Genomic DNA, 13,554 nt, shown 5'->3' with positions numbered 1-13,554 from the left:
ACAGAACTAAACCTTTCTCCAAAATACTATGTTTTCAAATGAAGGCATTGGAATTGGAATTGACACTTTATTTTCAGAAAGGGGAAAAAAAAAAAAAAAAAAAAAAAAAAAAAAAAAAAAAAAAAAAAAAAAAAAAAAAAAAAAAAGCAAGCTTAAAGTAAAGCTATTTCCTTCATTAAAGAGAGAGTGACTTCAAGAAGGAAAAGGTGAAAGTGGGCTATTTTTCTATCTGCCAGGTATAAGCCAGCCTGGAAAAGATTTTCTACAGTGCTAGAAGTTTTTAACTAAATGTAACATAATGATAATTTGTAACCTTGGAATCTTACGAGGCAATTGAACAACTATTAACATAATGGCAGGAATTGAAACTAGAAGCAATTTTATTAACTCTGCTGAATTTTTTTAGTCTGTTTTTGTTCTCTGTAAGACATTTATCAATGTATGAAGTGTTCAATTTGAGCTAAATGTACATGTTTTACTAATGGGCACCAGTGCTGCTCTTTACAAGTATAAATCTAGACGGAGAATTTGGACCTTTTTTTTTTTTTTTTTTTTTTTTTTTTTTAATGTCAGCAAGATCAGTGAGAAATTAGGAAGAATAAACATTGGAAAATATATTGATTCTGGTACTTGTCTATCTTTTATACTATTGTTCAGCAATTTGAATGCCTTCTCCTTTCATTTTTTCATAAATGCATTTGAAATAGGAAAGCCTGATGCACCATCCCAGTGTACAATGAAAAATAATGCTAACTGAAATCCTAACATTTTGGTCTAAAAAGAAGGATGAGGGCATGATCATCATATCTTTTTTGAGGTACTGCCCTCACACAGGTTTAACTAGAATAATCTTTGTAAGTAGGTCTTCTCATGATCACTTGCAGAGATAACACTAGGAAGGAACCGGCAGGTTGTCTGTCAAATGCTGTTGCTCTCAAGCCATATTTTTGAAGTTAAAATAAAAAACACCAGCCAAAGTAATGATTCTAGAAAGTATGACAGTTAAATACAGCTTTTTTTAAAGTTATTATTATTTCTTTGAAAATATCAACTTTTTATTTGCAAGCTAACATTAGAAATTACATTTATATAAAATTAGTTATAAAGCTTTCTTGGATGCACATTGAACTTTTGCTTTTCTCAAAACCAGAGAAATAGGGAGACTATTACGACAAAATGGGAAATTGTAATTGTTTTCTAGCTAGCACATTTACTAAAGATGTAATTTTCAATCCTGTCTTCTGCCTAATTACTAGGAGAAAAGACAAAACACACATATAAAAAAGTACATGAAGTTATGTAAAAGAATGAAATCTCAGAATTTTTAAAAATCTTTGTATATCCAGATTACTCTAAGAGTTATCTTCAAATGCTCAGAATTGGGCTGTGTGATATGTACAATACAAAATATATAGAAAACAAACTTAAATGTAATAACATATGCGAAAAAAGAACATGGCTTTAGATTTTTTAATACCATCTAAAGTGTCTTTATATGTTAAATATAAAATAATATGCATGTTAACCCTTTTAAATAAATGTTCAGAAATTGAAAAGGGAAAAAAAAATCAAAAACTCAGAAAAGAAATTCAATTAATCCAAAACATTCATAAAAATCCTTTCTGTATGTCTCTATCATCAGCCACTGATGATACTGGAATTACGAGTCAGTTTCACTGAGAAAACAACATAGAATATTTTGAAAGAGTAGTGAAAATGTTGTTGTTTTTTTTTTATTTTACAAGATGAGGAATTTGAAAGATAGGTGTGAATAGAGGAGGATAGATAAAAATCAATTAAAAAATAGTCTGAATTAAGAGTACTAGGCCAATGTGAGGCCTGCTAGGGAAAAAAGTTTGCATGTATCAAAGTTAGGTTCCTGAAAAACATACTGTAGGGAATCTAATTTATTAGAGTGAATGAATAGAAATTTCTTCTCTGAGACCTTTATTGTTTTTCTTGTGTCATATTCGGTTTTGCTTTGTCCTTTGCAAAAGCCTCCAGTACAACATGTATACTCAATATTTATAAATCTAACACAGTATTTACATGAGAAAATAGCATAAACTTACCTTCAATCCTATTTTTGTCAGATTTTCAGACATATATGATCTCTTCTAGGTAAGTATTTTATCTTTTTGCATACTAAGTACATGATATATTGCATTACATATCTTTATATAGAATTCAAATGCACTTTTTACTAAGAAGGTCAGTTTTGTAAAAGTACTCAGCAACAGTAATACATTTTCACCATATTCATTTTCCATTTCAGTGTTAGAGAAATAATAAATTGGTAGAATTTATATTTTACCTAAAATCTGAGCCTATCCGCTTTCCATTTTCTGGTTCTCCAGGATCTGGACACAAATTGGACGCGTGTTTAATACCTCCCTCATTTACTGTAAAAAAAAACCAAAATCAAAACAAAACAAATCAAAACAAAACAAAACAAAACAAAGAGATAACATTTTTAGAAAATGCAGAGGTAAGCAATTAATGAATATGAGAGTATTTATTTTCATTTTAGGTCTTTTAAAACAGATTTTCTGCAGACTATGATCACCCATATAAATTCTAGTTTCTGTATGTATGTCTTCCCTATAATAAACAAAGCTTATATTTTCTGGGTTTTTTCCAAAAAAAAAAACCCACAAGTTTTTAATCAGATGTATGAATCACCTATTTATTTTGCTTACAATATTATTGAATTCATATGGAAATATTATTATTATTATTATTTCTTTAGAAATATTACCATTTAAAGGAATGTTCATCAGGTTTAGGGCTACAAGATTTCATTCTGAACATACACCAATAAGTGTCATCTTCACTAAGAGCTGACCTTTTTGCCTGGAATTGTAATAAAACTAGAATGCATAAGCTCTTGCTGAGAGAATTGTCCTTAATCAGTATTGAAAATGTATATATACCCAAAATATGGTGATCTGAAGGTAAACTCAAAATGACAGTTTGATTTGCATACATTTATCTTACAATAAACTAAAATAGATCTTCAGAGAGAAACTCCCTGTAAACTATTCTCTGCATTTTTCCAGAAATTTGTATGTAGCAATCTAACCATATCTCTGCATATTCAACCACCTATTCACAAAACCGGAATATTAGCAAATGATGTTAGTCTGCTATTACTTGATAAATTCGTGGCTTGACAGAAAAGTATTTTAAAAAGAAACAAACAAACAAAGAAAAGTTGACAGGAGGCCAGGTAATTTGTATTAAGCGAAAAAAATATTTTAACCTCTATTCATCTTTATTACTGATGAACTGGACCAATGGATTTGCAGCATTAGATTTTTACTTCCCTTTAAGGAAAAGGTTTGCATTAAATTAGGGTAACCACACCACTGGATTAAAAAATAATGATTTTTAAAAAGTAGATTATAACTATATAAAAGTAGATTATAACTTTCAAAGAGTGTTCATTATCTTTCAGCCTTTAATGATGAGGGATATAATTCAGAATCCTTGGGGGTTTCTCTTCCTTGAAATTTGTCTTCTTACACCCACAGAAAGGGAAGAATTGGTTTGGTAACCCTGAGGAAGCCAAAGGCCAAATGCAAATCTTGTACAGGTTTAAACAGAAAACATCTCAACATAGCACACTCTTCAAAAAACCTATCAAGCTCAGTGCTTGTCAGCTGGACCCACAGTATTTGCTCTGCTCTGTCCCAAGACACTGGTAACATGTCAAAGGTTGCTCTAAAAATACACCAAGGCAATCTCTGCTCATCTGGATTTCTGTGTTCAGGGAACTTTTGGGCCAGAAGGAGTCTTCCTCCTAGTTTCAGATTTCAGTCTTTTCCTCCTCCAATAGATGTACATGTGATGAAAGTATACTAGCTACAGAAACCCATGTTCATGCTAGTGTTGAAATATATGTATTTCTCTGACAACTACAATTCCATAGACTGCATTTAACTAGGCCATCTGGTTGGATAAGCATTTAGAATTAATTGTCTCTTTGAAATATTTGTGTGTTTCATTATGAGACATGAAAAACTGAATCATCAAAAGTAGCCTGCATATATATAAAAGACATTCAAACTTTTCTGACATTAAATATGTATTAAAACTATAGTTAAAAAATTATTCATGATGTCTGATAATCATATTATAGGAATAGAGGTAATAGAGAAAATATTCATATAAAAAGAGTATTCTAATGAAATATTATTTTTATATGAATACAAGACACACAAACTATTGTACACTTCGATTTCTAACAGAAATGAAAGCTTGAAAATCCTATCGGTTTTCGACATCTTCTGTATTGAATTTCAGTCCTAGAAATACGGAACAGCATATAATTTTAAATTATAACATATGGAATTATCAATAGTCATAAACAAAAATATAAAGGCTTAAAGAAAATCAAGGAAATAATTAATATTTTTAAAAAATTAAGACATATACTGCAATAAAAATACAGAGGAAAGTGTTATAGATAGATGATGATTTCTGATTTGATCCCAATTCCAAAATCCATTTATACAACCTTAAACCCATTCTGGTTTCTGTTAAATAGTTAGTGAAAAGTAATTTCACAGTTTAGGATTTTTGTATTGATGCTACTTTTATAGACATAATGTCTATAAAATGTCTTTTCAGTCTGCAGCCCTATGTAATTCCACAGATATCTGTCTATATAATTTGTTTTACAATCCAGATGCTTATGCACAATAAGCAATTAAAGGCCTTCCTGTAGTAAATTAAATACATCTAGGGAAAGCATTCATTCATGGTCTGGTCATGAAAGTGCTATAAAGAAACTCCACAATTCTAATCCAGATTGAATTAGATCCACCAGTTAATTCATTTGGTAGTGTCAACACATCTAAAATGAAGCTGATGCATACTTGTTTCAAAGTGTACAATCATATCAAATATCTTCTGGCTTCAATTAAAATTCTATACCCATGCAATGGTGCAAATTACCAGTGCATGAGTATAGAATGTTATACAACTGATAAAATTTAAAAAAAACAGAAAAATATGTTAAATAATGAAATAACATACAGATGAGAGTGCTAGACATAAATTTCTAAACACACTGCTAATAAAAGGAAAAATTTAAAATAGAACTTCAGTTATACTTATTTTCTTTAAGAGTTGAATGCTGGTCTTCTCTTTTCTTAAAGAAAACATCTGTCATTCTAATGCAATGACACTAGATCCATCTGAGGCCACACTGAGAAAATTAACTCATCAACAGCCAAATACATAAGCTTCTTATGAAATACTTTCTCTTCAACTCTCTCAGCTACCAAACTGACTAGAGAAGCAAATTCTAGATTACAATTTAAAACCTTATTTATTTATGACAAGATTATAATCATTAAAGGTACAAATCACCAAGGTTTTCACCTTCACTTATTATTGACTCATATAAGTAATCTATTCTGCATAGTCAATAACAAAAAAGAGAAGTTTCCAGCTTCACCTAGAATACATAAAATATGAAATTGTCAAAAGACCTTCAAAAATAGGTTGATAAATTTAATCATTAATTTCATAACAATTACCTTTGATATCATGAGTATCTGCTACTTCATTATAACTATGGAATTCCTATTAAAGTTTATGTAGTAGAAAATGAAATGATTAGTGCAAACTAAACAATATCTTTTATCATCCATTATATTATTATTGTATTATTATTTATAACTATAGAATCACAGATGGGCCATCAGACAGAGACCTCAGTGATGTACTTTATAAACACTGCTGTAATTATCTTTTTGTTACTACTTCTGCATGATCATTCTGTTTTCCATTCACCCAACAGGAATAAAAATAATATTTGTTTTTAAATATATTGGTACGAAGATTTCAAGTAAACTAGAAATGTCTGACAGAGCTATTTAGGTGATGCAGTTTACAGAGAAGTTGAATATGGCAGTACATGACATAACAAAAATTGAACAGAAAGGTGTTTTGATTTATTTTTCTGACTTGGTGAATGCTAAAAGGTCGTGCTGCTTGGAGACATTTTTGTCTAAAAAAAAAAAAAATCGCATCTAATACCTTGACAGTTTAAAATCTAACAATGAAGATTAAAATGTATGCTAACATGTCTTGCAAAGTTCTGGAAACTAAATCCATCACCAATACTTTAAACAAATAATTAGTGCAAACATGTCCAACCTAGGGAGCTTCAAAAGCAAGTCCTTTCAGTCCTGTGAAGAATAACGAAATGTAGTATAATCCAACATATGCTAAAAATTTAGTCCATTCTATTTACTTCTAAATATTTAAAATGAGGTTCTATTCCAAAAAGACATCTATAAAAATGGCACATTCTTTTTCAAAAATATCCTTTTAATATATTTAGAGACACACCTATTTAATTTGTGCTAGAAAGTTGCCTGACTTCTCACGATTTAATCAGGACTTGGTCTGCTGAGATGTCAAGCACTTTCAGTTTCTAATTTCTAACTAAAATTGAACATACCAAGCATCTCCACAAATTTTAAATCTATACCTAGGTAATCAGTTAAAAAGTCAAACTTAATGAATTTTTAAAAATTTTGAAATGTGACCTCACATGTGGTTGTGCACTTGTAAAATGAGGCTCTGCTTTGGTTTGTACAGCATTTGATGATACTACTAATGTTCAATTAAAAAAATTAATCTCCTCACAGCTAAATTTACAGCTGACACCTAGGAGGCTGAATACTTTTTTCATTGCAAATACTGTAAATTTATTGCAATATTACTGACAAAATATCATGTCCTTCTACAATGCCAGATTTATAGAAAGGCTATCTTTAGAGTAGAACCATACCTTAAAATTCACCATGCAAACTGGAGAAACCAGTTCTATTATCAGAATACAGAAATAATTGCACACAAACAACACACCACAAACTTCACTCTTGCACTAGAAAAAAGTAACAAAAAAGGAGTACACTCACAGATAGAAAACTTGTTGCTGTTGTCTTTCCCTGGAAACAATTTAAATCCTCTAGATTTAAAATCTATGGCCTTTTTCACTAGTTAAAAACAAAAACAAAAACATGTATCAGGCAATACAATCTAAAATATTTAATTTGACAAATTTTATCATGGAAGTATATACAAATTAGAGTACTGGCTACCTCAGAAGTTCAGATTTTGTACCTTTGGTGAAACAATTTACAAAAATAAATATTGAGACTAATTTGTATACCTGACAAAGGAAAGAAATGGTATTTGCAACTTAATTTTTCTCCTGCATAACTAATAAAAAAATATGGCCAAAATTTTTTATTTCCATGCACCACATAATTGTGTAAAACATTGTCACACATTTATGGAACTTGGAAAATCAAAAGAATTATAAATATGTTTGTTCTAAAATAGCTGTTTCTTCTGTGTTGAGAAATAAAAGGAAAAGAAGAAAAAAGATATTTGAATGTAGAAAATAAAATACAGTCTGCTGTTCTGTTGTTGGTTCTGCAGCTGGTCTTCTTTCTGGCTTGAAAATTGTTATTTGCAAAATGTGATATGGAAGGTAGATGTCTCCCACCTGTCTCCCCTAAGCCCACAGCTCATCTGTTTCTGTAAAAGTCCTTCCTGTGGGCTGGCTTTATGATTTAGACAGTTAATCCAGGCAAACCTTGAGGCCTCAACATATTTTTGAAAGAAAACATCTAATAAAAAGAGAATAAACCCAAAACTTAACATATATAAAAAAGGTAAGCAAGAATAAGCACACACTACAAGAAACTTTCCTTTTCAGTCATTAAACTAAGTGCCTAATATGCTTGGCCTGTGAGCAGTGAATCATACCTTAAAATGTACCTGCTTAAAAAAATTAAATTTTAAATATAAGTTGACTTTAGGTACAATTAAATGGCTTTAGAACCACTACAGACACTACATATTTTAAAAAAACTATATAGAAGTGGATGTTTTATCTTGGCTACAAGGAAATGCTCATGATGAAGACAGCAAAGATTAGAGGAGCTACACCTAGGAGAACTTAACATAAGTAGATACACAGTAACTCATCAAATAATTTTCATAACCATTACTTCTTACAGAAAATCAATGGATATTCAAAGAACCTTTACACTAGGTATAAATACCACAGTAGTAATATATTACTGATATTTTTTATAGATAAAAATATCATTACTAAACACAAGAGCAGAACCAGATTCAGAAGAAAGAATGTACTACTAAGAAAGAAAATTTATAGGATAAATTATGTGATAGGGTAACAGAATGTGTTAATAAAAATTTTTATACTTCTGATTGAAGAGAGCATATTTTCTTATAAATACAGAAATGCTATTATCTCAAAAGGCAAAATGTAAATTTACTTGTGTGTTATTATAATGTAATGTATAAACATGAATAATGGTTCTGGGAAATACATTATTTGCAGAATTGAAACATAGCTGTTACCACAAAGTACTAGATTTTGGTGTTATTTTTCTCCTAACAAGAGAAGCCCCTTCCCCTCTCCACATTAATTGAAGTCCATAAGCAATTCTATCCTCAGTGGAAATCACAGACCCAAGAACTCTACCTTCATACAGCACAGAAATATTGGAATAACACTAATGCTCTCTTGTCATTGTCTGAGCTTTCTAAAATGTTATTTCTATGTAAATAGGAATGTTGGACTATAGCTCTAACCTTCTTTTGGCTTTCTTTGAGAATCAGTCTAAAGTAACTCCTCATGAATCAGAAGATAGGCTTAGTTATTCTTCTAGCACCTAAGCAAGATAGGAGTGATCTTGAATATATGCTCTCAGGTGCTGGACTGGGATTAATTGTTCCCATTAGAGACATGTTTGTCCTTTATTTTCAGAAGTCATCAAAATAACACACCAAAAAAGGAAAGCTGTCCTGTATCTTTTTTTCCCCCATTTCTTTCTACTCATTCTGAAACATGTAAATGGCATATCCCTAGTTTATGAACATAAGAAGAGTTCACAAGATCTAAGGTGTAACTGAAAATAGTTAAAAGACTGTCTTGGTGACCACAGTGAAATCAGTCAAAGATTTTTATAATCATTTACATCACTTTGCCAAGATTATTAAATACCGCTAGGAAAGCAAGCAATTCCAGGACTCTAAAGCACCTTTACAAGAGAAGAATTTTAGTCTTAACTGGTTCATATGTTGATTTACTGAACAGTAGTTTCTGAATACACTGTGGAAGAGTAGTTATAGAAATTTATATGGCAAACAGGCCAACACTAAACTATGTGTTGGGCTGCAAATGCGTGAACATATATAAAAATGATCCCACCATCATTAAAAAAAAAAAAAAAAAAAAAAAAACAAAAAACCCCCACCACCTCCTACCCAATAGATAGGTTATTTTATACTTGGCAAAATAAGGATTATTTTGCATGTCAAACATGACAGTAAGTACTGACTTTTCAGAAGTGTCAGAGGATGGATTCATGATAGCAAACTGTGTTGTACACATCTAAGCCCACCCACAAAACAGACACTTTCAGAAATCAGTTAATCTAGTATTAAGATACCTATTTTTGCACAAGATAAGTTTATATAACCATTTCTCTTACGAAAAAGTCTTCAGATATAACAATAGTACAAAATCATACGGTAATAGTACAGTATAATACGGTCAGATTAGTATGTTCTTATATATTTGAACAGCCAAAAGCCAAGAAAATAGATTACACCAAGGAAGTAGGATAGTTCTATGGAGACATACAAATAAAATAAGAAGGTAGTGATAAGACAAAAGTATACTATAACTAATTTATAAAGTATACTTTATAAATTTATTAATCTAAATTTATAAAACCCTCTAAGTCATAACCATTTTTCCAGTGTTATAATGCAAGGAGAGGCTTAATTTTTTTAAATACTACTTTAAATACAGATGGTTTCTATGTTGGTTGGTTGGTTTTAAATTTATAGATAAAGACAATAGCTTTGCTTATTTGCATTGTTTAGTTTTTGAGGAGAAGGAACACTGGTGCACATCCCCTATGTGAATAAATCTCTGACAAACCTGAATCTATTTTTGATCACATGACTGGATGAGGCATAAAGAGTAGCATCAGAACTGTGTGAAACCAAATCAGAGATGATGTGAAAATCCTGAAAATAGGCATCAACCTTGGGATTTCTGCTCAACACATCTCATGTTTTTCCCTAGTTCAAGTCACTTTAATACAAACACAGAATTATTATTATAGAATTATAGAATGGTTTGGCTTGGAAAGAACCTGAGGATCATGTAGTGCCAAGTATCTGTTAAGTATCTCACTACCCCCATGATAAAAAACTTCTTAATATCTAATCTAAATGCACTCTCCTTGACCTTAAAGCCATCCCCTCTTGTCATATCACTACATGCCCACGTAAAAAGTCCCTCTACAGCTCTCATGTAGGTCCTCTTTAGGTAATTGAAGGTGTGCCAAAATCTCCAGAAAGCCTTGACTTCTCCAGATTGTGCAGCTCCACCTTTCTCTCCCTCTCACTCTTACTCTGTAACTTTTTCTAAGGTTAGAAGGCCCAATATTTTCTGTAAAGATGAAAAAAGGAACTTAATGTTTTGTTAAGGAGGGAAGGATATGAACAGTCCCCGTAATAAAGGAAATCCAGGTAAGAATTTTTACTTTACAGATGTATGAGCTAACATCCAGTCAGTAGACATACCAGAGACGTGTACATTTTTCAAGCAGCCAATTTAAAGTGAAATGTGTTCAGAACTATTTTCTTGATGTTTTTGTCTCTCATGTACGATAATGAAGATTCTAACACAGGCAAAATTTTAGGAACACATAAAGATTAAATACTGGCGCTTTTTTTTTTTTTTTCTTTAATAAAAAGGCTGTGTAATTATGCATATTTCTGCAAATTCATATTTGCATGTATGCAATATATGCAGACATGTTACATACAAACACTTGTAAGAGAGAACTAAGTCCAAAAATTCCAGCATTTTTTCTTCAGGATAGGCACTTCATTAAAAACTTCTTCAAGTAAAGACGTTTTAAGCACAGATATCAGAAAAAACTCACTTAGACATACAATTTGAATAGCAACTTAAAGTACAGCAAGCTCTCAAACACTAGAAAAAAATTCATTTTGAATGAAGATTGTTCAGTTGACACAGTTCTAGCTTCCTGAGGGCCAAATGAGAAAAAATTCAAGAAGGAAAATTTGCTTCTACAATAAAGAAGCATCAAGGTAGATATGAAGGATATTTATTTAAGACACTGTCAACTCACAATTTCACGTCTTTGTTTTGGTTATGAAACAGCAATTATGTAACAGAAGTACCCAGCTTCTCCTTTCTATATTTTGTAAATTTTCCAATCAAATATTAACAGTATTTAAAATGCTGAGCACTAAAACTCTACTGTTCTATGCAAAGCAGGCACTCAGGTTGCATTACTTCAAGTGTATAGAACAACGGAAACAGCCCTTCCCTCCTCCAGAACTACTCTTACTTTATATTCACTATCACTCAGCTAATAGACATGGAGAACAATATGATAACATCAAAACCATTATTTCAAGATTGTATACACAGCCCTACTTAAATTACATATGCAAAAGTATAATACTATGGAAAAACAAGTTATTTGAGAAATAAAGAGGAATTAAATCTTCAAATGCTTTTTGAAGTGGCAAGAAAAAATTGTTTGGAATACAGTGTAGAACTGATTTTGACTTGTGCAGAACCAGTAATTCACTGGTTATTTAGAAACTTCAGTATGTCATGGTGCCAGATTTTACTCACAATAACACATTTTCTAGTGACAGAAACAAGAGAATTTTATACTCTGGACTTCCAGCATTGGCTGTGCATATGCAGATATTCCAAATGTATTATTCATGATATTTCCAGTTCACCTTTGGCATATGTTTAATTAATTGTATTTCCTCTAGAAGTGCATCCTCTGCCTAGATGCATTGAACTTACTACTCACTACACACATAAAGTCAATTAACTTCTTTGGGGTTTTTTTGCTTTTACATCATATTCACTACACATATGATACAACTAATTGTGCAGAATTTCCAAATACTAGCAATGCAAGTTTTAAATATCCAGGTACCTTAGAGACTGTCACTAAAAAAATCTCTAAACCTAGTGATTACCCAAATAAACTTCATTGTAATACGTGTTACAAAACAACTAATATAACACTATCTTCTAGAACCTTTCTGTACCTTGAAAGTCAGCAATACAGAACATGAATTTTCATCAGATTTTGTAGTATAACATGAACTGCACAGGCTAACAATTTCTTAAATATGAAGAGCCATAACAGAAGATGAACAGACTACAAAGTGGTGAAATAACCACTTTTCATACTAATAAATGTTTCACATTTTATGTGATCTTAGTTTTTTTTCATTTACTACACAGCCCCTCCATCCATTTCCCCACATCCTCTTCCCCTTTAAACTCTAAAGTACCCTGGTCAAATCAAATAGTATAGAAGATTTGTATTTCAGTTTACTGCAACTACTGCATTACTACACTGAATTATTGCACTGTATTATTAGTTTAAAAGAATAAAAATTGCAGTTTTCTTACTATATTCTATATTATATGTATATCGAATGTCTGATTTGAAAAAAAAATATTTAAAAGAAGGAATTACTTTTAATATGTGCAATTTAATAAATAAGTTATATCTTTTTTAATATTCTAACTAAACTACATCTCATTTATACCAACAATTTGTGGTCAAAAGAAGAAAATCTGAAATATTAAGGGAAAGTGACAACACATCACATCATAAAACAATTGATTACAGAACATTAAGAGTGTAATGAAAAACCATTAAAAACTGCAGGAACTGAAAAAAAAAATACAAATAGGAAAAACAGGTTCTGAGAAGAAAATTGACAGGGAAATATAAAAGGCAATAATTAAATTAAAACATTTGCACTACTCATTTATTAAAATCAGTACGACTGATTTTCTTTTTCCCTTTCCTCCTTCTAATCACTCCAGACTTGACTGTTGGATGAAAAGTTATCTCCTTTCATCCTTCCAAGGGTGAAGATATCAAGAAGTTTAGGACATTATTTTCAGTTTTTGTCTAATAAAAATCTTGACATTAACAAACCATTATAGAGTTCATCCACCAAACAGAACATAACTATATGATTTGTTGCACATATTAAATGGGTATTTCCAAAGGTATTATGAAAGAATAAACAAATGTACTTCAGTGATTAAATTTATGAGTGCTAGATTAAATTTGCATTATGCTTATTTCTTGAAAATTTTAAAATTTCCTGAGAAGAGAATTTCTTATATACAAATCTTCTTACATACAAATAATCCCAGAAATCTTACTGCCAAATACATTTACTTTCTTCAGGCTCACATCTTTATAGTTCTGGGCTTCACTAACAAAAGCAAAGAAACAAAAAAACACTGAGGACATATGCACATTGATTACCTACTAGACTTAAAACTATTCAACAGCTTTTAAGAAAACCTCTCCATCTTTATTCCTCCTTTCTTCTTCCTGTTTCTAATTAAACCTCAAAAAAAAAAAAAAAAAAAAAAAAAAAAAAAAAAAGGAT

General features: G+C 30.8%; 1 protein-coding gene across 3 annotated transcripts in view; it reads right to left on the bottom strand.

Moving 5' to 3' along the window:
• The window catches only part of CSMD3 (CUB and Sushi multiple domains 3), a 612,124-nt gene that overhangs the window by 347,337 nt on the left and 251,233 nt on the right, over positions 1-13,554 (bottom strand). For 2 of the 3 annotated variants that reach the window (XM_040070587.2, XM_040070596.2), the window contains 2 exons: positions 6,939-7,016; positions 2,315-2,402 (listed from right to left, as the gene is read on the bottom strand). In XM_040070587.2, the coding sequence (XP_039926521.1) occupies positions 2,315-2,402; positions 6,939-7,016 (166 nt within the window). The remainder of the gene's footprint in view (positions 1-2,314; positions 2,403-6,938; positions 7,017-13,554) is intronic. The other variant, XM_040070605.2, reaches the window with a different exon arrangement.

This window comes from Hirundo rustica, chromosome 1 (assembly GCF_015227805.2).
Source record: "Hirundo rustica isolate bHirRus1 chromosome 1, bHirRus1.pri.v3, whole genome shotgun sequence".
In the NCBI taxonomy this organism is placed as follows: Eukaryota; Metazoa; Chordata; class Aves; order Passeriformes; family Hirundinidae; genus Hirundo; species Hirundo rustica.
The sequence above is the reverse complement of the archived record's forward strand: the minus strand, read 5'-3'. Positions and strand labels throughout refer to the sequence as shown.